This window comes from Bos grunniens, chromosome 1, assembly GCF_055505025.1.
Source record: "Bos grunniens cultivar Pamir isolate PY7600 chromosome 1, Bosgru_T2T1.0, whole genome shotgun sequence".
Classification (NCBI taxonomy): Eukaryota; Metazoa; Chordata; class Mammalia; order Artiodactyla; family Bovidae; genus Bos; species Bos grunniens.
Genome location: NC_141165.1, coordinates 40,500,254 through 40,523,086, shown reverse-complemented (window position 1 = coordinate 40,523,086; position 22,833 = coordinate 40,500,254). Strand labels below are relative to the sequence as shown.

Sequence of the window (22,833 nt, the reverse complement as noted above, 5' to 3'; positions counted from 1 at the left end):
ACTGCTACCGGTCCTCAACAAGAATAATATGCAAAAATTGAGAAGTGCTTGGAAACTTTCATAGCAACTTGATACTGCCAGTACATTCAATCCGCATTTCATTTTTCTAGTGATTCATTTTTATCATACATCTATATCAGTCTGCAACAGATTGAAAATTAATTTAAAAAAAAACTGGCCCTTCACCACGGATATTTTGAGAAGCACTGTTCTAGAGGGGACAGAAGCAGACTTCTATTCTCTCCTACACCCCCACATCACGGAGTGCAGTGGGAAGCACCCCCACATCACTGAGTGCAGTGGGAAGTAGTATCAAGTACTAAGTAAACGAAAATGTAACTCCAAATGCATTTCGATTATTTAGTGGTGACAAAAGAAGACCTCCTGTGAGTAGTTGAGATGTAAATAGGGTCTTCAGTTCACAATCTTCCTTCTTCACAAGAAGCAGTTGACAATTAGTCTACAACTGACCAAAGAGTAAAAACAGCTCTGACCCCAAAAATATTTTCCATACGGTCTACAGAAGCACTGTGTAGAGCTTTAAAAAAAGAAAGAAAGAAAAAAAAAAAAAAAACCCCTAAGCAATGTCAATATTAACCTTCCTTGCAGAACTCAGGAGAAATATAAATTATTTAACACTGCCTTGGACACAGTTTTGATAGTGCTTCTATACCTTTATGTAAACCAGCACCTTAGCAGAAAAAAAAATTCCAATGACACTTAAGACAAAATACGTTTGTCTTAGCTCTTCCCTGCTGCCAATCCCTTAAATGGTCCTAATCTCAACAATCCTGTGAGATTAATCCATGAATGAAATGGCTGGAAAAGGAAAGCAGCGAATTCCACCAAATTTTAATTGACAAGGCAGTATTTGCATATCCGAGCTGGGGCACATTGGATGTGGGTTGAAGGCTGAGTTAATTCTTGCCGAGGAAAATCTCTACACATTCAGAATGACTCTGGAAATGCTTGTAGAAAATTAAAAGTAAACAGGGAGATCTGTGTGTGTCGTGCCTCCCGTCCTTTCTCAGAGGTAGTCATGTGAAACACGACACACAGGGGTCACTCCCAGTAGGACGCTGGTGCCCTGGTCCCAGGACCAAGTCAGCCTTGCTCCAGCAGACAGCTCTTCTCTCTCCAGCAGTTTTATTTTTTATTTATAATTTTATTTATTTTTGGCTGTGCTGGGTCTTCGTTGCTGCGAGGATTTTTCTCTAGTTGCAGTGAGTGGAGGCTACTCCAGTTGTGGCACATGGGCTTCTCATTACAGTGGTTTCTCTTGTTGGGGAGTACAGATTTTAGGGCGCACAAGCTCCAGTAGTTGCAGCACGTGGGTTCAGCAGTTGCGGCTCCTGGGCTCTAGAGCACAGACTCAGCGGTTGTGGCTCACAGGCTTAGTTGCTCCGGGCATGTGAGATCCTCCCAGATCAGGGATCAAACCTTCATTTGGCAAGTGTCTCCTTCATTGGCAAGCAGATTCTTTACCACTGAATCACCAGGGAAGCCCTCTCCAGCAATTTTAATCTCCTCCTCTCAACTGCTCCCAAATCTAAAGACATGTTCAAGTTTAGGATGCAATACACTCTTGCTTTACTGAACTACATCCAATTCCTCCAAAGATCACATCCATTTCCCATCTCGGTGCCTTTGCTCACACCCTCTGTCCAGAAGGCCTTGAAAACATCCATATTTCTGAAGACGTCTCTAATTCTCAAAGAGCTGACCCCTCCCTCATCAGTTCCCACCACACAGGGCTGCTAACCTTCCACACAGAGTTCTTCAACAGCAGGAACCATGTCTTATATTTCCCAGCATCACTGCGCCCTATACAGGCCTTCTAAGAGCCATTTGTTAATAATGACTGCCCCAGTTACTAGATCCAATCAACAAATATTTATTTAACCCCAACTATATCCCACACCCCCTCCCTGCCTCTGGTTATCAGTGGGGGATAAAAAAGGACATGGTTTTTGTTTCATGAAACTTATACTGGTGGGACGACAGAGCAAATAAGAAAAACATAAACTGCACTGAGTGCTGACCATCAGTTGCAGTGATAAAGAGAAGACAACCAGGCCGCAGGAAGCACACGTGCAGAGGCCCTGAAGAGGGAAACTGCCAAACTAAGAAGCGGCTAACGGCGATGCCAGCCCTCCCTCTGGGCCACTCGTCACCCCAACGACTCGTCTCCTTGGAAGTGCTGCGGCGGGGGTCCAGTCTGCCTGGTCCTGTATTTCTCTGCCCACTCTGAACAGGCAATCACTGCCAGGATTTCAACACAAAAATCACACCAAAATCCACATTTGTACTACTTCTACACAGTGCAACCTGGATTCCCCAGAGGCATCGTCAATAGAAAATATTAAAAAATGAACTGGGTCGCTCTACTCCCCTCCCTAACCTTCCCACCCTTGGGAAAAAAATTTAACAAGTTCTTTTGTTTTGCTTGAGAACCACCATCAGTCAGCTACCCACCCAACTGTATAAGCCAGTGTTCTCCATTTCAAAGACCTCTGGGGTTCCCAAGAACTTTTCAGCTACGTATTGGTGAGACCAAATTTTCTTCATATCCTTCAATCGAAGCAACATATTATAACAGACTAAATGGAGAACTAGATATGAGAATCTAGACATTAAACAGATTCACAAAAATGTAAAACAATACTACTATTTTACCACTATTGTTTTTGTTTGGAAAAATATTGCTCATAAAAACATTTTAAATATGAAATTCGTTTATCATTATTTGTAGATGAATTACTATATATTTCTAATATTTCTCAGGTCTAATTTCTAATACCATAAGTACTGAGATATAAAAGCTCTATGGCATCTGGGTTTATTATAAAGGGGTCCTAAAATCAGAAAATTTGGAAATCACTGCTTTAAGCTATAAATATTGGTATATCCTTGTACTCGTCCCTCTTACCTTACACATCCACTTTTGCCAACTCTTCCACCTCAATAACCTTTCTCCAAAATCCTTGTTACTCTTTCTTCCCAAGCCCCATAGGCCAAAAGGACCCACAAAAGTATCCTATCAAATCCTGGAACCTAGAAGTGTTACTTACTTGGAAAAAGGATCTTCACAGAGATAATTAAGTTAAAGATCTCGAGATGAGCTCATCCTGGATTATCCAAGTGAGCCCCAAATCCAATAACAAGTGTCCTTACAAGGCACACTCAGAGAAGGACAGACACCCGGAGAAGACAGTCATGTGAAGGTAGAGGCAGAAATGAGACAGATGCATATGGGCCACAAAGAGGCCAAGGGGTGTCTGGAGCCACCAAAGGCTGGGTGAGGAAAGGAAGCTCTCTCCCCTAGAGCTCCAGTCAGAGGCCAACCCCAGCAATGCTCCCTCCAGACAGCTGGCCTCCAGAGCTGTGAGAGAATAAATCTCCATTGTTTTAGGCCACCTGATCTGTGGTAACTTGTTATGGCAGCCATGGAAACCTAAAAGACCCATTCCCGGGCCTGCAATGTCAGCGACCATCTAGCCAGAAGGTCATTTTGCCTCAACGTGACCCTCAGAAGCACTGTCCCCTCAAACTGTGACCCTTAGTCATCTTAAATCTCATTCGCTTCACACCCTTGAACGGCCACCTCATGGGCTCAACCATAACATCCAGACACCTCCACACAGCACGCAAAGGACCCCATACATTGATCCCAACTTTCTTTCCCACTCCAACCAGCTCCCCACTGCATGCCCCACACACCTCAGCCCCATCCACCCCTACACATCCTCCAAGTCCGAGGCTTGAAACCTCCTCCTTACTAGGTCCTGTCAAAAGCTGGGTCACTCCCTATCATGTCCATAGCACTTTGTACATCCCTCTCAAAGACTATCCAAAACACTGTATTCCTTGTTTACAGATATGTTACTTCCTCCAGACCAGGTTTTCTCAATCTGGGAACCACTGGTATGAGAGGCCAGATAAGCCTTTGTTGTGGAGGGCTGTCTGGAGTACCAGAGAATGTAAGCATCGTCCCCTGGCTTCTGCCTACTAGATGCCAGCAGCAGCTAATATACACACACACACACACACACACACACAGTTGTTACAACACCAAATGTCTTCAAACACTGCCTGTGTCCCTAAGGGGATCATCCCAGATGAAAAGCGCTGCTCTGGATTGAAGTCTTCAGGGACCCGGGACCATGTCCAACACGCTCAGCACTCACTCACACTCCCATTCATGAAAGGCACTTTGAGTCCGAGGTGTGGGCCAGGCACTGTGCTCCAAGCCAGGGACATGGTAGGAAATACAAGTCTTAGGCCCTGTCCTCATGAAGCCACAGCTGGAAAAGTGCCTACAAGGTGCTCATTAATAATGACTGAATGATGGGATCCGTTTGGCGTGCATATATAGAGTTCTACTTCCCTTGGAAGGTGGAAAACAAAACCCAGGAGCTAAAATTTTTCTCCTCTTCTCAGGCCCTAGCACTTCATGACTACATGACTATACATGACTAGCACTGTATATCCCTTCATACAGAATACTATGTATTAATAAATGTCGCTCCCTGAAAGCAGGCAAATGGTACACCTTATGTGTTTGTAACTCCAACTAAGCTACCCACAAATAAAGGAGAATCTCAACCAAGAAAATGAAAGCTAGACAGGATTAATCCCCAACACACTCCACAAAGGCCTGTGACCAAGCTATCTAGCTGCACCAGAGGCTACAGACAGGGCTAAGAACCTTCCAACAAGAAACAGGAAGATGAGAGTGCCTGAGCTTCCAGAGTATTCCTCTGCCCAGGAGACACCACTCAAGGTTCTGGCAAGCTCCAAGATCAGACAAATGGCTAAACAGTCCCCAGCTCTCACAGAGGCGCTGGGTGCCCTAAAATGCAGAGCAGTTCTCAATGCCAGGGCAACACGAGGGTGTTTACCAGCAGTGGAGGCTGTGTGCAAAGGGCAGGGCAAGTAAAGTTGTAAGGACAGATCAGGGCACACAAGTGCCGTGCGGAGATCTGCCTTAAGGAGGCATCTTAACCTCTGTGGGACTCAGCGTCTGCTGGTATTGCATGAGAAAGTCAGAGCAACCCATCCAGCTCCAAACATACCTGGTTTCCCCCCAAAATGGTACAGACTCACAGGATCCCCGCCTCTGAACAGAAAAGAGGGGTGCTCTCCGCCTCTTCCCACCACAACTCTTTCCACCAGAAATGGAAATAAAGGAGCCCTGTGAGCATGCCCTCCACTTCTGAGAGGCTCTGAGCAGAATTAACCATCAAACAGACAAGACACAGGTGATCTTTGTCTCCTGCTGTTCTAGGAGGAGAATTCTGGGAAGGTGTATTCTTTGGGGTTCTCTCAGTCTGTGATGATTTGAGGGGGACAAAATATAAATGGGAAGTACCATGATAATACTGGGCTTCCCAGGGGGTGCTAGTGGTAAAGAACCGGCCTGCCAATGCAGGAGATGTAAGAGTCGCAGGTTCAATCCCTGGGTCGGGAAGATCCTCCTGAGTATGAAATGGCAACCCACTCCAGTATTCTTGCCTGGATAATCCCATGGACAGAGGAGCCTGGCGGGCTACACTCCATGGGGTGGCAAAGAGTCGGACACGATTGAGCATGCAAGTATGCACATCATGACAACTTTAGATACTTTCAAGAGACTGACAACTGGTTCATGGTTTAAACCATGTGGACAGCTCTTGTTTACTTCTCAAGAAGCCCATGGAGAGGTGGTCCCAAAATCAGTTCAGTAGCTTTACAATTTCACAAAGCCATTCCGTCATCTCCACTTTCATCCACAGGCTCACTGCCTCATGGTCACAAGACAGGTGCCCTAGCTCCCACGACCATCCCCTCTTATTAATTTTCCAAAGGTAGCAGCTCTCGGGGCATTAACAGAGGGCACTGTCTGCCAGGCCTGTACTTTTTTCAGCAAGGAAATATGTTCTTCCCCAGTAGTCAGCCACAAAGCAGATTTCCATTAAATCTATCTAGCCAGAATTCAGCCATCTCAAGCTGCAGAAGAGGCAAAGAAAGTGAGGATCTGGCTTTAGGGGGGGAAAATTATTTTTGTGGGAAGTAGGTAGGGGAAACGGGGATACGACTAATGGTGAAGTAGCCAACAAGGCACCTGGTACATACTGGATTGGCCAAAAAGTTTTTTTGGTTTTTGGCACAACATCTTACAGAAAAATACAATACAACCATATCCAGCACCATGCTGGTAAATGCTTCACAGCCAGCTTCTGAAAAAAACTAAAAACAAAACCCCTGAATTTATAGTATTTGCCAACTTCCCTGGTGTAAATACTCCCTTGGTGCCAAAACTAAAGCCACCAGCATGATATTAACCAGCTCACAAAATTCCTGAAATTTTAATGATCAGCTGCTATAAGCCTGCTCTGGCACACCGCTGAATGGATACCTTAACATGTGGTAACAATTAAGTGTATGGCGCTCCTTCCCATACTCTAGAGGATTAGGTATCATCCTCTCCAGCTCATAGGTGAAGAAAATGACACAGCACCCCAAATCACAGCTTAAGTGATAGGGCTGGAACGCTCATATAACAGCCCCTAACTCATCACAGCTTTGACAGGTCATAAGTGCCTACACCTACACCCTTGAGATCCCTCTGCCTAAACCTCAGCTAAAGGGACTCTAGCTTGGTTTGGAACCAACAACAAAGCTGCACTCCTGTAAACTCAATCAAAGTCACCTAATAATTGTTCTTTAAAAAGAGATGGAAATACCTGACCACCTGATCTGCCTCTTGAGAAATTTGTATGCAGGTCAGGAAGCAACAGTTAGAACTGGACATGGAACAACAGACTGGTTCCAAATAGGAAAAGGAGTTGGTCAAGGCTGTATATTGTCACCCTGTTTATTTAACTTATACGCAGAGTACATCACGAGAAATGCTGGACTGGAAGAAACACAAGCTGGAATCAAGATTGCCGGGAGAAATATCAATAACCTCAGATATGCAGAGGACATCACCCTTATGGCAGAAAGTGAAGAGGAATTAAAAAGCCTCCTGATGAAAGTGAAAGTGGAGAGTGAAAAAGTTGGCTTAAAGCTCAACATTCAGAAAACGAAGATCATGGCATCCAGTCCCACCACTTCATGGGAAATAGATGGGAAAACAGTGGAAACAGTGTCAAACTTTATTTTTCTGGGCTCCAAAATCACTGCAGATAGTGACTGCAGCCATGAAATTAAAAGACGCTTACTCCTTGGAAGGAAAGTTATGACCAACCTAGATAGCATATTCAAAAGCAGAGACATTACTTTGCCAACAATGGTCCATCTAGTCAAGGCTATGGTTTTTCCTGCGGTCATGTATGGATATGAGAGTTGGACTGTGAAGAAGGCTGAGCGCCAAAGAATTGATGCTTTTGAACTGTGGTGTTGGAGAAGACTCTTGAGAGTCCCTTGGACTTCAAGGAGATCCAACCAGTCCATTCTGAAGGAGATCAGCCCTGGGTGTTCTTTGGAAGGAATGATGCTAAAGCTGAAACTCCAGTACTTTGGCTACCTCACGCGAAGAGTTGACTGATTGGAAAAGACTCTGATGCTGGGAGGGACTGGGGGCAGGAGGAGAAGGGGATGACAGAGGATGAGATGGCTGGATGGCATCACTGACTCGATGGACGTGAGTCTGAGTGAACTCCGGGAGTTGGTGATGGACAGGGAGGCCTGGCGTGCTGCGATTCATGGGGTCACAGAGAGTCAGACACGACTGAGCGACTGATCTCTGATCTGAAAGTTATGTCCTCCAGTAACAATGGTAGTGCACATCAACTGTTACAACATAGAATACAGATTAGTAACCAAAAAAAAAAAAAATCACCCCTAAAGCCATTCTTAGTGGCACAGTGGTAAAAAATCAGCCTGCCAATGCAGGAGACACAAGAGACATGGGTTCAGTCCTTGGGTGGGGAAGACCCCCACCCGAGAAGGAAATGGCAACCCACTCCAGTATTCTTGCCTGGGAAATCCCATGGACAAAGGAACCCAGCAGGCTATACAGTCCATGGGATCGCACAGAGTCGGACATAACTTAGCAAGTGAACAATAAACCCACTCTCAAGAGAGAGCAATTATCTACATGTGGGTGATAATTCTTCCAGATTATGTAGACATGCATATTTTTAAAGTAGAAATCATTTTACTGTGTAACAGAAGACATTTTTTTAATGTAAATTTCCCAAAACAGAGAAATAGGATAGTATAATGAACTCCCCTGTCACCATCATCCAACTTCAGAAATCTTCTAAAAACGATGAAAAGTCCAAGTATTTCCATGTTCCCTTCTCAGACTGGACTTCTCTCCCCACCTGGCTTTCCCAAATCAGACCTGAGGTCAGCCCTTCTCCAGGCTAAGTCCACCAGCTCCTCTCATCACTGCGCAGGGAACACTGGGAAAGGAAACCTTTAATCATGTTCACTCTCCTTACAGATCCCTCCACCTGCTCTAATTCCTGCCTAGTCTGTCAAGAAGTCTCACACTTGGGGTTCAGAGCCTCATTAAAAGAGCATTTCAGAACAAGCATCAGGTTGTCCAAAAAGTTTGTTCCGGTTTATCCTACAACATCTATGGAAAAACCCAAACTTCTTGGCCAACCCAAAACATCGCAATTCTTTAGAATTTCCACTTACTCCGTTCTCCTACCTCTGTTCTCACCTGGGCGGACACACAACCGGGAGAGGCACTGCTAACTACCTCAACTAAAATCCTAGGGCTCCGTTCATCCTCATCTTCTCCCACTTGGTGCTCACTCAAGCCACTTTGCCTTCCAGACCTCCCTTCTTGGTCTTCCATCTTCCTAAGGAATCACATTTTATATATGCAGGTGCCAGCCTAAGTGAAATATCCACCAGGCTGAAGAATGGTGGCTGCTCACCAAGTGAAGAGCCTCACATAAATTCCCAAAAAGCCTAACTGAAAGCCCAGGCCCATGATCAAACATAAAATTCTATCACCTCCAATATGTTCAAAGAACATGCTCATGGGACAAAGCAAGAAGTGAAGCACTGAGTAGCTTAGCCAAGTACACGCAAAAGGGAGCTGTGAATATCTCCAGCCCAGGGCATGGATTTCTAGTCTGCCATAAACCACGTACAGCTGATGGAAAACAAGCCTATGCTGGGAGTTTTAGAACAGAACTTCAGGGGCAAAAGCAGCTAAATGCATCTGCAGTATACTAACACTTTGAACAGCATCTTTATCTAAAGACTCCAACACACCAAATAGCGGGGAGCAGGTAGAATTAAGGGGGAGTTTGGCTTATAACAGTCTCTACAAGTAAAGACACAAACTAAAGCAGTGGCTTTCAAAACTTCTGGTATGTTTAGGAATCACCTAGAAAGCATGTTTAAAATGCAAATTCCTCAATCTCCTTCCCAGAAATTCTGACTCAGCAGGTCTGGAGCGGAGGCAGGGCATTATGGCAGCATTTTTAAGGAGCATCTTTGACAATGCTCCTTCAGGCGATGGCAGCCCCTGAGAAATGACAACCGCTCGAGTTCCTTTGCCATGAAATTTGGGTGGCAACACTCCTGTGAGAAGCAGGAAAATGTGACCCAGTGCTTCTTACATTGGTTCTGGCCTAAGGGTCTCAGGCCAGCATCTCCGCATAAGTTAAATATAGACGTCCCTCCCAAACACTGGTATTGAGGGAGGTAAATGATGGGGCCCTGGCAGTGGTGGTTTATGTCGCTAAGTCATGTTCAACACCTGTGACCCCGTAAACTGTAGCCCACCAGGCTCCTCTGTCCATGGAATTTCCCAGGCAAGAATACTGGAGTGGGTTGCCATTTCCTTCTCCATCATGGGGCCCTGGGGCCAGTCAATTCATCTCAGAGCTAAGTTTTCTCTTTAACCATCACTGCCTTTTATTCCCCCCGGGGAACTGGTCAACCTGTCTGTCCTTGAGAACAATTTCATCAACATCCCCCCTCTGAAAGATCGTTGAGAAACAAATTTTCCCTCCCCTCCCCTCAACCTCCCCAGCTGTGGCTAAAATAAGCATTTAATGTTTTAAGGGTTTTAGATGCTAACAAGAAAATAGGCGTTACCAAAATAAAACAAGCATTGGGACAGTCAGGTTATAAATACTCACAATTGCTCATTCAGAGTTCTTTCTGCGTTTTATTCATTTCCTCGAGAACTATTTACTGAGCACCTAGTCTCATCCCAACGTGACCACCACTGACAAGCCCCTGCTCCCATGCAGCTGACATCCTAGTGTGGAAGGAAGAAAAGGGAGAGGATATGGACCCTAATAATGGAATTTCAGACAGTGACAAGCAGTACAAAATGTATTAACAGGGGCTTCCCTGGTGGCTCAGTGGAAGAGAATCCGCCTGCCAAAGCAGGAGACACGAGTTCAATCCCTGGTCCACAACTACAGAGCCTGTGCTCTAGAGCCAGGGAGCGCAACTCCTGAAGCCCAAGCACCCTAGAGCCCGTGCTTCACAACAGCAGACACCACAGCAATGAGAAGCCTGCGCACCGCAACTAGAATATCCACCACTCACCACTCACCGCAACTAGAGAAAAGTCTGCGCAGCAACAAAGACCCAGCACAGCCAAAAATAAAAATAAGTAAAATTATAAAAAAAAAAAAAATTAACACAAAACAATAAACTAACAAGGATGAGAAAAGATGGGCCACAGGAAGGCCTCCTTGCCCGGGATTCTCTGTAAGTAAATGACAAGAGACATGACCACAGGAGCAACGAGGGACAAGAATGCAGACACAAGGAGCTGGGCGTGTGAGGAGAGAGGTGGTCCCACCACACAGCCTGGAGGAGGCTAAGCAAGTCACGAAGGAGCCAGCCCTCCAAGGGCAGAGTCCTGTGTGTGTTATTCTAAGGACAAGGAAGCCCTGGGATCATTTAATGAGGGAAGGGTCATACTAACAGTAGCTGACCTGTATTGAGCGACATCTGTGTGCCAGGACTGGTCAAATCTTATCTGTAGGAACAGGTGAGAATCCCATTCCACAGGTCAGATCTGAGCCAAACAGGCAGTAAGTGATACGGCCAGGAGGCAGAGCCAGGGGGTCCAACTACAGGCAGTGGCTGTGGAAGTGAGCAAGGACAGATTGGTAGGGCCTTGAAGGCATAACTTGGTAAGGAGTTTGAGTTTTATTCCAAGTGTGATGGAAAGACACTGGAAGGGCCTAAGACATCTCATTCCCTTAGAGCTAAGGGAGGGGACACCTTCTGGGGAAAGCCTACCATGCCCTGGATGAGCTGTGAGACTAAACTACTGCAACCTCAGCCTCATAAATTGACAGCTATCTAATCCTGCCCTGCCTGCAATGGAAAATGCTCTCCAGCCCCTGCAGAACTGGATGCCACCTTCTCTCTAGGTCAGTGCCTCAAAGTGACCTGGACCAGCTGCTCAATCACCTTGATCTCGTTAGCAATGCAAATGAGGTGGAGCCCCCCTCTCAGCCCTACTCAATCTAAAAAAACCCAGCCGCCTGTTTTTAACAAGCCCTACAGGTGTGCCGAGTTTGACACGTTATCCCCACGCAGCCATTCCCACCCTACCCCTTTCCAAACCTCGCTCCAATTGTCCCTGGGCAGCCCATGTCCCTGTACACCAGGCCATCATCCTCCAGGACCCTGCTGGTGGGCTTCTATGGCTTCTGATGCCTAGAAATCTCACTGATGCCCCAACCTATTTTTCTAACTAATTTGATTTCCTAAAAACATTTACTACTATTCAGTTGTTTAGGCCTCTTCTACCCCAGAAGTAAAAACTCCTCTTCCTTCATAATTCTACAGTTTCCCTCTGCTTTCAGCCTTGTAGCCTCCAAAGTAGATGGCAAGGAAGCTGCTTTAACCTAGACTTTCCCTAACACCCCACCCCTCAGTTACCAGATTTCTCTTCATTCATTCCTACTTCATGCCTACATTCCTGCAAGTACCTATGCCCTGGGCATCCTAGAACTAACTGCAGGAGGCGCCGGGTACTTCCGTGATTCCTAAGCGGCTCTGGTCCCTGCCCTGGGGAAACTGATCCACCGGGGGCAGGGGGCAACACACAAATAAATACATAATTACAAACTACATACTTATACTAGACAGGCCTCTGAGGAGGTTGCTGGGCTGAGACCTGAACGATGAAGAAGCAGGCCAACGGGAGTTTAGAACAACAAACATTTGGGTGCTGAAACCATGCCTTACTCTGGTCTCAGTGTTTTATGTTTATTACCTATATAATCGTTCAACGGTCCTACAAAGAAGGAAGTATTCTCACTCCCAATCTGCAAGAGGGGACACTGAGGCACGGAGAGCATAAGGAAGTATTGTGAACAGCAGAGCCGGGATTCAAACCCAAGCACACTGGCTCCAAAGCTGACCCTCCTAACCACAGGCTTGGGTGAGAAGAGTGAGGTGGAATGGTGCAGTGAGGGTGGAAAGGCAGATGGGATCCAGGTGGCACGTGTAGGAGCCCTAGGGCAGAGAAGAGTCAGCCTGAAGCAGAAAAGAAGTCAAGTGTATTGGTGAAACTGGAGAGCAGCAGGTGGATTGGAAACTTAGTTGGGACTGGACAAGTTGGGCGGGTGTAAGAGAGGAGGGGGAGGAATCAAGGAGCCCTTGCAGTTTTCTAAGGCCCTGTTTTCAAGGCTTGAGGACAGAGGATATAGTATTGTAACACAAGTATACTCAAGTCCTGTGGAGCACTGAGGCACAGCAAGCTCTCAAATGAATAGAATCAATTGATCAAGCAAGTTAAAGCTTCCAGGTCCCACCTCACCCCTCCCCCACACTTCTCTGCAGGAGGTCTTCATGCAAGTTTCCATCCTGTCCCCTGGGAACTAGTTTCCAGAACACTATTAGCACCAGTTAACAACAATAAAAGCTGCAGTTACAGTAATAAGAATAGCTTTACCAAGAGGTGGGTTTTTCCTCACAAAAACGTAATAGGTTTAGAACCAGAGTGCTTAAAATTTTCTCAACAGCACAGTTATACTAATTTACAAATGAGGAGTCACACAACTTGCCCCAGGCCACACAACTGCAAAGAGGGTGAACCAGGATCCAAATCCAGTCTGCCTGTATTGGAACCTCACACTTCCATTAAAGTCAGCATTTCCCACAATCTGGGGCAAGTCTCTCTGATGGACTACACCAATGGTTTCCACTGAACTTTTTAAAGTTTTAATATTTATGGTCTTGTTTCAGGACAAATAATCATATGTAATATCAAGTAAATAAAAATTTTAAATGAGATATAGACACGATTTCATATGAATTTTTATATATCACATCAAATCCATGATGTCTTGTGAATTACTGCTTAAGAAACAGAAGACATTTCCTAAAAGGAAAAGAAAAAATTGGAAGTACAGGTGATGGAGAAGAGGGAACTCTTGAGGCAATGCATAAATAATCGAGGCTTGTGAAACACTGCTCACCACAGCCCCACCCCAGAACAGCCAAGCACCTGTTCCATATTGTATTCAAATTTGGCTACAGCCCCACATAACTCTGACTCTGCTCCAGAGAGATAAAATGTTGGTTGCCTCCGGGGAAAGGGAATAACATTAGAACAACTCAATTTAGCATAAATCACCCTTAACACAGTATTGGTCTTGACAGAAGACACCGTTTTTGCTGGTCCAACTCCTCTGCTTAACCCTTAACCACACACCTAGAGTCAGGTAACCTCTCCTGGGCCTCACTTTGTCAAAAGGAAGTTCTAAAAAGTGAGCTTTCAGGTCACTGCTAGTTTTAGAGTTCCATGAACTGTCATGAGACCCTAAAATCCAAAATTTTTTTTCCAGAATCAGAGAGGCCCCAATTCTGAATGAGGGTTGACCTAAGGAATAAATGTTAAATAGTACCACAAGGCATCCCAGGTTCCCCATTCCTTAACAAGAAAACAAGTGTTTGTGTGTGTTCAACTGCTCAGTCATTTCGCACTCTTTGCGACCCTACAGACTGTGTAGCCTGCCAGGCTCCTCTGTCCATGCGGGATCTTCCAGGCAAGAATACTGGAGTGGGTTGCCATTTCCTTCTCCAGGAGATCTTCCGGATCCAGGGATCGAACCTGCATCTCTCTTACATCTCCTGCACTGGCAAGCAGGTTCTTTACCACTGCACCATCTGAGAAGCCTCTTAACTGGGGAGATGCTATCAATTATGCTGCCCTCTGGTAAGATGTGATGAGGCATTAATTACATGATAATGAATATCAGCCAGTGTCCCTGACCCCCAGCAAAACTTTAATAATCCTCTGCCACAAACGCTTGTTATTAACTTCCTTTACACCCAGTTGTTAGTGTTTGTTATTTCATCTGTAATACTGAACTTTTTTCTGGGTAGGAGTAGCAGGGAGAGATGGGTGGGGAAAAATCTGCAAAATCTCATCAAACTCCTGTCCTCCAGTTAAGCCTCCAGTGAGAACCACCTGTCAAACCTTCCCAGCTTCTATCTGAATTACTCCACCTTTAACATGCTAAACCTCTAAAAGGAGTTGTCACTCCTTATCCTTGTGAAACATTATCAACAGAACAGTTTAACCAGAACAAGCATTCTTCCTCTATTATTGAAACAGATACATTTATCAAAAGGGAAGTCTTAAGGACCCTCCTGGCTTCTTTACAAAGCCCTTTCTGTGATATTCAGTTCAGTCACTCAGTCGTGTCCAACTCTGCCATCCCAGGGGCTGCAGTATGCCAGGCTTCTCTATCCATCACCAACTCCTGGAGCTTGCTCAAACTCATGTCCCTCGAGTGGGTGATGCCATCCAACCATCTCATCCTCTGTTGTCCCCTTCTCCAGAGGATGAGAGCTATTATGATATTGGTGGCCCTGTAAACTTTTTAATAGAAGCTTTTTAGGTTCCCAGCAAGAGAAGTTCTGAAATGTGCTCTCTTCATGTTTAGCTGAAGAAAACAGAGGATGGGTGGCCTGCAGCTGGCAAACTCAAAGCACAGCTGAGTAGCAGGTGATCTTAAAAAAGAAAAAAAAAAGGCAAATCCCTGGGCAAACTGTGTAGCCAGGGGTGATCATTATAACTGGAGAGTTGTTACATAATTACTTGTTAACTACTGACAAACATATACATGACTACAAAATGCCATGGTTACTCTGGCCACTGAGGCTAGTTCAAGAGTGAAGGTTTCTCTAATTAATTTCACTCAAAGAAACAAGCAACCCGGGGACCCATTCCCTTCCAAGGTAACCTGACTGCTTTTACATACACAAAACAGCCTCCAGCAATTAAGCCAATCGCCTCTGGGGAAGAAAATCAGTGTTTCCCTGTTAAATTGATTTTTAAAGGGAAGAGGGGAGACAAAAGTACTTTCAAACAGCTAAATATTCATCACCTGGACAAAACCAACTTCCACTCCAAAGTGGAAAATTTGAACAGAAAAGGTCTTCCCCAACCCACCCCACCCCCGTCCCTGCTTAGCTGGCGCAAAACCCAAGACCTGTGTCGGAGGCACTGCATTCCAACATTTTTCAAAAAGTTTACGAGGATTTACCGAAGCGGCGGGGAGAAAAATAAGGCAGGCAGAGGCGGGGGAGAGGGAGCAAGAGGGTTTCCGCAAGGAAGAACCGGGTGAAGCGCCCGGCTGCGCCGCGCAAGGCCCGGTAACCGGGAAGCGACCCGGCACCGGGAGAGCGAGCGCCCCAGGGGAGCGCGGGGCCTGACAGCTGCTCGGTCTCCGCCCCCAGGGGTCCCCCCAGCACCTCCCCCCCGGTCCAGCCCCCGCCGCCAGTCCCTCTCCGCAGACCCTTCCCCCGCAGCGCCGGCGATGCCCACTGGGCCAACTTGGCCCTGGGTCAGCGCTGCGGAGCGCAGCCCCGATTGCCGGGGAGGCCGCCGGCGCCCTTACCTCCTTCTGCTTGGGGTCCTGCGGGTAGACATCTGGCGGCCCGAGCCGGGGGCGTTTCAGCGGTCTCTGCTCATAGCTGAGAAGCCCGAAGGCGGCCATGATCTCTCATGTTAACCGGCGAAATGAATGAGAGTTGGAGCTGGAGCAGCCGCCTCTGAGCACCAGGGAGCAGCACTTTGCAGACAGACTCCCTCTCCCCCCTCCTTGCTCGCTCACTCGCTGTGGCGCTGCAGGCAGGAATAAAGCAGGTTGGATGCTGCCGCTGCCCGGCACGCAGACACGCACTGATGGGGGCAGACTTCGGCGGGCACCCCGCTGCGCTGGAGCCCCCGGGACGCACCGCCGCCCGAGAGCCTGGAGGTCCGCCGGGGTCTTCGGCGGCGCCGACCTCCCTTTCGACCCGCCCCCCCTCCCCGCACCCCGCCACCCGGTCCCCAGGGGGGAGGAGCAGCTGATGGGAACGTGTGACTTTTTTCACCAATGGACCCAAACCCACCCCTGCCGGGCGCAGGGTGGGGGTGGGGGAGGGGCACGGGGGAAGGGGAAAAAAAAAACTTTTCTTGGCGCCCCAGGCAGGTGGCTCAAGTGCTCGCCCTAGGCGAGGGTGGCCCGCCTAACCCGAGAAGAGACTGAGGAGCAGCCCGCCCCCGCCCCTCCTTCTAAGACAGGGACCCTTCCCCCGCTCGCCACGAGCCCCGCAGACCCCGCCACCTGGGCGCGGACCCGGCTGGGAGGGAGACAGGCCTGGAGGGGGGTTGGGGAGGGACAGGCATTCGGACGGCGGGGAAGCACCCTGTGCCTCCTAGACGCCCGCCGGGCTCCGGTGGCGCATCCGCGGCTCCGGTGCCCTCGGCGGCTCCGGGCAGGCGCCGAGCAGCGCTGCTGGCGGTCGCGGCGGCTAGAGGGGGCCGTGCTCACGGTGGCTCGGGGCCGACTTAACCCTTTGCTGCCCCTCCAGGGGCTGGGGAAGGAAGGGGGCGCGAAGAGGGTTGGCAGCGAGCGTCGAAGGGAGCAGCGAGCCCGTGGGCGTCTCGGGCTCCTCCAGCCCGCCGCCCCCAACCCTCACCCGGACCGCAGCTCCTCCCCCCACCAACCCCCCGCCTCCGACAGTTTACCTGTTGGTTCCCGGCTAGTGGGCAGGGGCTGCCGGCAGCGGCGGCACTTCGGCGGCCACAGCCTCCATGATTCGGGTTGGGATGGGGGGCGGCGGGAGAGAGGGGGGACTGGATTTGATCTGGTTTGTAAGGTATCAGACTCGCCCGAACGAGCTCCGGGGACGCCGCGAAGTTTGCCACAGTCTGGGGGCGGCGGACGACGCCGGCTCGCCGCCGCCGGCGTTCTCGCCCCCACGGCCGAGGAGCGCGAGCTTCCGAGTTGGCGGACGGCGGCGCGGCGGCCACACTGAGCATGCCCAGCTCGGCTGCCGGACCGCGGAGGAGTTGGCTGCGAGCGCGCTCCGATCCGCCTCTCCGGGTTTTCGCAGCCGCAGAGCGCGCAGCCCGCGGGCCCGGGCGCTGGGGCTGGCCCTGGGGTGAATCTGGGCGAGGGAGAGGGTGCCCCCAGGACCCCTCTCCCGGCGCGAGCTGGCAGTCCGCCTCGACCTCTGTTAAGGTCGCTGTCCCCGTGGCCTGGGCCGGAAACCTCACCTGCGTCGGGCGTGTGGAGTGGGGCGGGGGGATCCTCCAGGGGAGACCTTGGTCATCCAATCCGCCCGCGCTCCTCGCTCGCTCTGGGGCGTGGGCACCCAGATGCAGGGCCACCTGCCGCGAGCCCTGCGAGACTACAGCCGCGGAGGCGGGCCCGGTCTGTCCCGAGGGGCCCAGCGGGAGGCGCGCCCGGGAGGATGCGCCCGCGCTTGGCCAGGAATGATGGCTGCCATTTATGGAGCCCTCGCTTCGTGCCAGGATCTTGACAGTGAAGGTCTCTGGTCCTTTTAAAAAAAAAAAAGGAAAGAAACTTACAAGGTTTTACTGTACCCCTTTTATAGATAGAGAAATCGAGTCACATTAGGAAGGCCTGGTGACTTGCTCAAAGCCACGAAGCAAACTGATCACAAGTTCCTGATCTATTGCCCACAACTTGGAATTGCGAGGAATGGGTTCCTCAACTGCTCTTGCTTGATAGGGTCAGGTTCCTCCCACCTTGAGGAGTTCTCAAGACTCCTATTCCATTCTCTATGAGATGGTGCGAGCCGAAACTAACCCCAAAGCCTTTGTATAGTGTCAAGCACATTGTATGTGCTCAAGGAAATGTTGGTTAAACCTGATTATCTACTCAAATCTGATGACTTAAAGCCAAGGCAGTGGTAATGGGGCCGGGGGGGGCGGGGTGCGGGTAGCGGTGGATATAAGCCACTGGGGACAGGAGACTAGTTCTTAACTCTTGACTCTGACCTGTTAGCACTTCCCAAGGCAGCTGAGGCCAATTCAGGCCGGTGGTTTCCGGATTCTTTACTCAATCTGAGCAAGTACTTTTAGAGAACAGGTCCACCAAGAAGCGTTTCCCGACCACCCCCTGCACCCTCCCCAAAGGACTTCTCTTCCACTAACACCTTGGGTGTAACTTCAAAGCTGAACTTGCCCTTGGGATATAGGTATCTGTCAAATCTAACTTCCTTGGTTGAGAAATAGTTATCTAACTTTGTTATGAAAATTGTCAAACCAAAATGCAGAAAAAATAGCATAATGAACCCCCAAGTACTCATCTCCCATCTGTGACAATTAGAAAAGTTTTGCCATTTGTGTTTAATCTCTCCTGCCCCCAGCACAGTTACATACACTGGAAAGGACGGTGTTGTTCACTGTGGTGACTTGGGTGCACAGCATGGAAACTGGCATGTGGTGGGCACTCAAAAAGATGTTTGTTAGCTGGTGGGATGGATGAGTAGATGTGGGTGAATAGGTGTGTGGATAGATAGATCACCAGTGGTATTTTGGTGGTACCAGGTTGAGAGATGTAACCTCAATTCTTCCCTTGAAATACCTAGGCAACAGTCTCCAGCTGGCCTCCACAAAGGAAAAACTTTTGAAGCACTCAAAATCATATCTGACCATAAAGATTTTTAAATCAAAGTGAGTTAATAATGTGTCCCTAGTGTTTGGGGAAAAGGGAAAAGGAGAGTTCTGTTGATCTCCCTTCTTTTTCCCTCCCTTGTTTTGAGACAGTCTGGCACGGATTCTTTGGCCCTTTCAACATTAAAAAAAAAAAGTGAAATTAAAAAAAAAATAGCTTCCATAAGCTGTGATACTTCCTCAAAAATCATCATTTCGCTACATGGACTTCTCATGGATATCTGGTTCCCTCACCCTGACATTTGTACCTGTCACAATCTGCCACCACCTACCAATCCAATTTTTTCTTCTTAATCCCTCACCCCACTTAGCTCTCACTCGTATTTCCAAATATGAAATTCCTGGGCCCTTCACTTTCTGATAGCCACCTAAGGACAGTCCTTAGAGTCGACTCCTGTATGAAGCCCACCTCGAACTCTCTTTTTTTTTTTTAATTTTTACTTATTTATTTTTAGTTGCCCTGGGTCTTCTTGCTGCATGCGGACTTTTCACTAGTTGCAGTGAGGAGGGGCTCCTCCTGGTTGCAGTGAGTGGACTTCTCACTGCAGTGGCTTCTCTTGTTGCAGAGCACAGGCTCTACATAGGCTCAGTAGTTGCAGCTGGCGAGCTCTTCAGCTCGGGCTCAGTGGCCTGTGTTTAGTTGCTCCGTGGGATGTGGAATCCTCCCAGACCAGGGATCAAACCTGTGTCCCCCACGTTGGCAGGTGGACTCCTATCCACCACCACCAGGGAAGCCCCCACCTCAAACTCTTGAGGCACAAAATCATCTTTTGATTCTTTCAGTACCCTTAACACAGTTTTCATTCTCATGTTTTTCACCAGTTTTATTGAAAAAATAACTGACATCCATCACTATACAAGTTTAAGGCATACAGCATGATGGTTCAATTTACATATATTGTGAAATCATTACTGCAATAGGTTCAGCTAACATCCATCCTTTCATATAGATACAGTAAAAAAGGAAAGAAAAAAGGGGGAAATTTTTCTTTTTGTAATGAAAACTCAGGATATACTTTCTTAACTTTCCTATACACTATATGGCAGTGTTAACCATAGTCATCATGCTGTACATTACATCCCTAGTTCTTATTTATCTTATAACTAAAAGTTTGTATCTTTCGACCACCTTCCTCGGTTTCCCCATCCCCCAATCCTCTGCCTCTGGTAACCACAAGTCTGATTTCTTTTTCTATGAGTTTGGTTTTGTTTTGATTTTGTTTTTAGACTCCACATATAAGTGAGATCATACAGCCTTTGTCTTCTGTGTGATTTATCTAACCGGGCTTCCCAGGTGGCTCAGTGGTAAGAATCCACCTGCCAGTGCAGGAGATGCAAGAGACATGGGTACAATCCTTGGGTTGGGAAGATCCCCTGGAAGAGGAAATGGCAACCCACTCCAGTATTCTTGCCTGGAGAATCCCATGGACAGAGGAGTCCAGTGGGTTACAATCCATGGGGTCGCAGAGTTGGACATGACTGAGCATGCACATGCGTCTGATTTATATCACTTAGCATGATGCCTTAGAGTTCCATCCAGATTGTCACAAATGGTAGGATTTCCTTGTTTATTTAATGGCTGAATAATATTCTACAACATCTTTATCCATATGTCCATTAATGAACACTTAGGTCATTTCCATGTATTAACTACTGTAAGTATAGCTGCTATGAACTGGGGATATAACTGCTATGAACTGGGGGTACAGGTATCTTTCCGAGTTAGTGTTTTCATTTCCTTCAGATATATTCCCAGAAGTGGTCATTCTCTTCTTTTAATATCGCATCATTTATTGGCATACTTTCAGACTTGCCATACAGAATAGTCTTGTTCACCATCCCCACCTTACCCTCTCACTATCCTTCCATTCCAGAGCTGATCTTTAAGCTCACTAAGGCCAGTTAGCCACAGGGTCTCTGCTGTGACTGAATTTCCATCACAATGCTGGTTAGTACAGCAGGTAGGCACAGATTCTTTATCAAGTAACAAGAGTCTCATTTGCTACTGTTCCTGTGGAAGTGAAAGCTTTAGTCACTTAGGGCAACCCCATGGACTATAGCCCTCCAGGCTCCTCTGTCCATGGAATTCTCCAGGCAAGAATACTGGAGTGGGTAGCCATTCCTTCCTCTAGAGGCTCTTCCCAACCCAGGGATCAAACCCAGGTCTCCTGCATTGCAGGTGGATTCTCTACTATCTGAGCTACAGGGAAGCCCACTGTTCCTATAAGGGGCATCTTATCTTTTTGGTTAATGACCCTCCCTTCCCTAGGCCTGGGAACAGTTTGTACAGAACATGAATTACTCAGAGAACACCAGGGGCTCCCCAGAGAGGCCCCAGCTTAGGCCTCAGCCTAGCAAGAAGAGATGGGAGAAGGCAATGGCAGCCCACTCTAGTACTCTTGCCTGGAAAATCCCATGGACGGAGGAGCCTGGTGGGCTGCAGTCCATGGGGTCACTAAGAGTTGGACACGACTGAGTGACTTCACTTTCACTTTTCACTTTCATGCATTGGAGAAGGAAATGGCAACCCACTCCAGTGTTCTTGCCTGGAGAATCCCAGGGACGGGGGAGCCTGGTGGGCTGCCGTCTATGGGGTCGCACAGAGTCGGACACGACTGAAGCAACTTAGCAGCAGCAGCAAGAAGAGATGAGTTCAGGTGCCTGACGAAGTTTAACACAACTGGTGAGGAAAAGGGATTGAATGCAGGCAGAGAAGGAGGAATTATAAGCCATTTAAAGCATATGGGACTTTATCCTCCAAGCATGAAGTTAAATCTCTAGGGCTGCTTTTGTGGGTTGAGGCATGTTTAGAAATTTGTAAAAAGGGGCATGACCTTTTTTGTTGGGTCACATCCAAGGACTCCTCAAAGATCCCTGAGCCACAGGGATCTTCCTAGCTGCTTCTGTTCTTTCTGCTAGTCTTGGTTTTTCAAAATTCTACAAGGAGTCCCTTGTAGTTCATAGTTGAGTCCTCTTTTGTGTTCTTGGATGAGGTTCCTTTAAGACAGCTCACAGGCTGGCTTTTTCTCCCTGCATTTAGTCTGTAGGAAATGCACAGATGTCCTTTGCCTGTACACACTCTGGGGCAGGCATTTTCTCACCAGCCTTATCTCCTTGCCCACATGGACACATTCTGCAAGTCACAGTTCTTCACCTTGAAAGATCTCAACTCTAGGTCAGAGACTACTTCTTTGGGTTCTTGCAAACTGCAGCAGACAGAGGCTAAATGCCCAGGCCAGTGATCCCCTCAAAACTCTTTTCATGAGGCTTGAGGGGAGGAATAACATTTCTTGGGAGAGAGAGACATGATCATATTCACCAAGCAGATTTCAGAAAATGAGAGTAGAGAATGGCTAGGAGCAGAAGCAAGGTGCTGGCCCTCCAGAAACAATGGTCCCCTTATCCTTATTTTACAAATTAGCACTTGAGGCTCCGGAGGTGAAGTTAACTGGTATGAGGCCATTGAGTTAGCAAGTGGCAGAGCTGGGGTCAAACCTGGATCCCTCTGACTCTCCATTTATTGTCAGTGTGCTACCGTATTAATTACCATTTATGTAACACTTATAAAAGTGAACCTCGGAAGACAGACCTTGTAGAAGAGAAGCAAAACTCCCGACAGCTCACTCTGGCATAGTGCATGCTTCCACTCAAGTGGAAAGGAACAATTCTCAGTGTAGTGCCTGTAGGTGAAGTAATTAAAGTTGCTGGTTTTCCCCATGGGACTGAGGCTTGCCCAGGTGTATGTATTACTGTGTTGTGTTAACAGATTGTCTAGAGGCAGTCTTGCTTATTTTCAGTTTTTCTTACATCCCCATTACATTTAAATGTATTTATCTCATGCCTGGTTCTGAATCAAAAAAATAAAAATTCCCCCTTTCTTTTAGGCTCTTAAAAATAAGAAAAAGGAAAATAAGAATGAT

The 22,833-nt window shown here is 47.7% G+C and overlaps 1 protein-coding gene and 1 long non-coding RNA gene across 22 annotated transcripts in view; both read right to left on the bottom strand.

Annotated features, from left to right (window-relative positions):
* MED12L (mediator complex subunit 12L) overlaps positions 1-17,725 on the bottom strand; it is a 364,655-nt gene extending 346,930 nt beyond the window's left edge. For 10 of the 21 annotated variants that reach the window (XR_015160227.1, XR_015160244.1, XM_086390521.1 and 7 more), the window contains exons 1-2: positions 16,958-17,283; positions 15,843-16,069 (exon numbers count right to left, since the gene is read on the bottom strand). Coding sequence is in view for 16 of the 21 variants with exons in the window: in XM_086390521.1 (XP_086246647.1) it covers positions 15,843-15,941 (99 nt within the window). In the remaining 5 variants the exon portion in view is untranslated. Of the gene's footprint in view, positions 1-10,097; positions 10,222-15,842; positions 16,070-16,634; positions 16,918-16,957; positions 17,290-17,488 lie in introns of those variants that run through there. The other 11 variants (XM_086390512.1, XM_086390450.1, XM_086390472.1 and 8 more) reach the window with 5 other exon arrangements.
* LOC147379317 (uncharacterized) lies at positions 10,109-11,024 on the bottom strand. The gene is made up of 2 exons (XR_015160335.1): positions 10,911-11,024; positions 10,109-10,219 (listed from the first exon to the last, which is right to left on the bottom strand). It is a non-coding gene; the product is annotated as an uncharacterized LOC147379317 (long non-coding RNA).
* Positions 17,726-22,833: the final 5,108 nt, after the last annotated feature.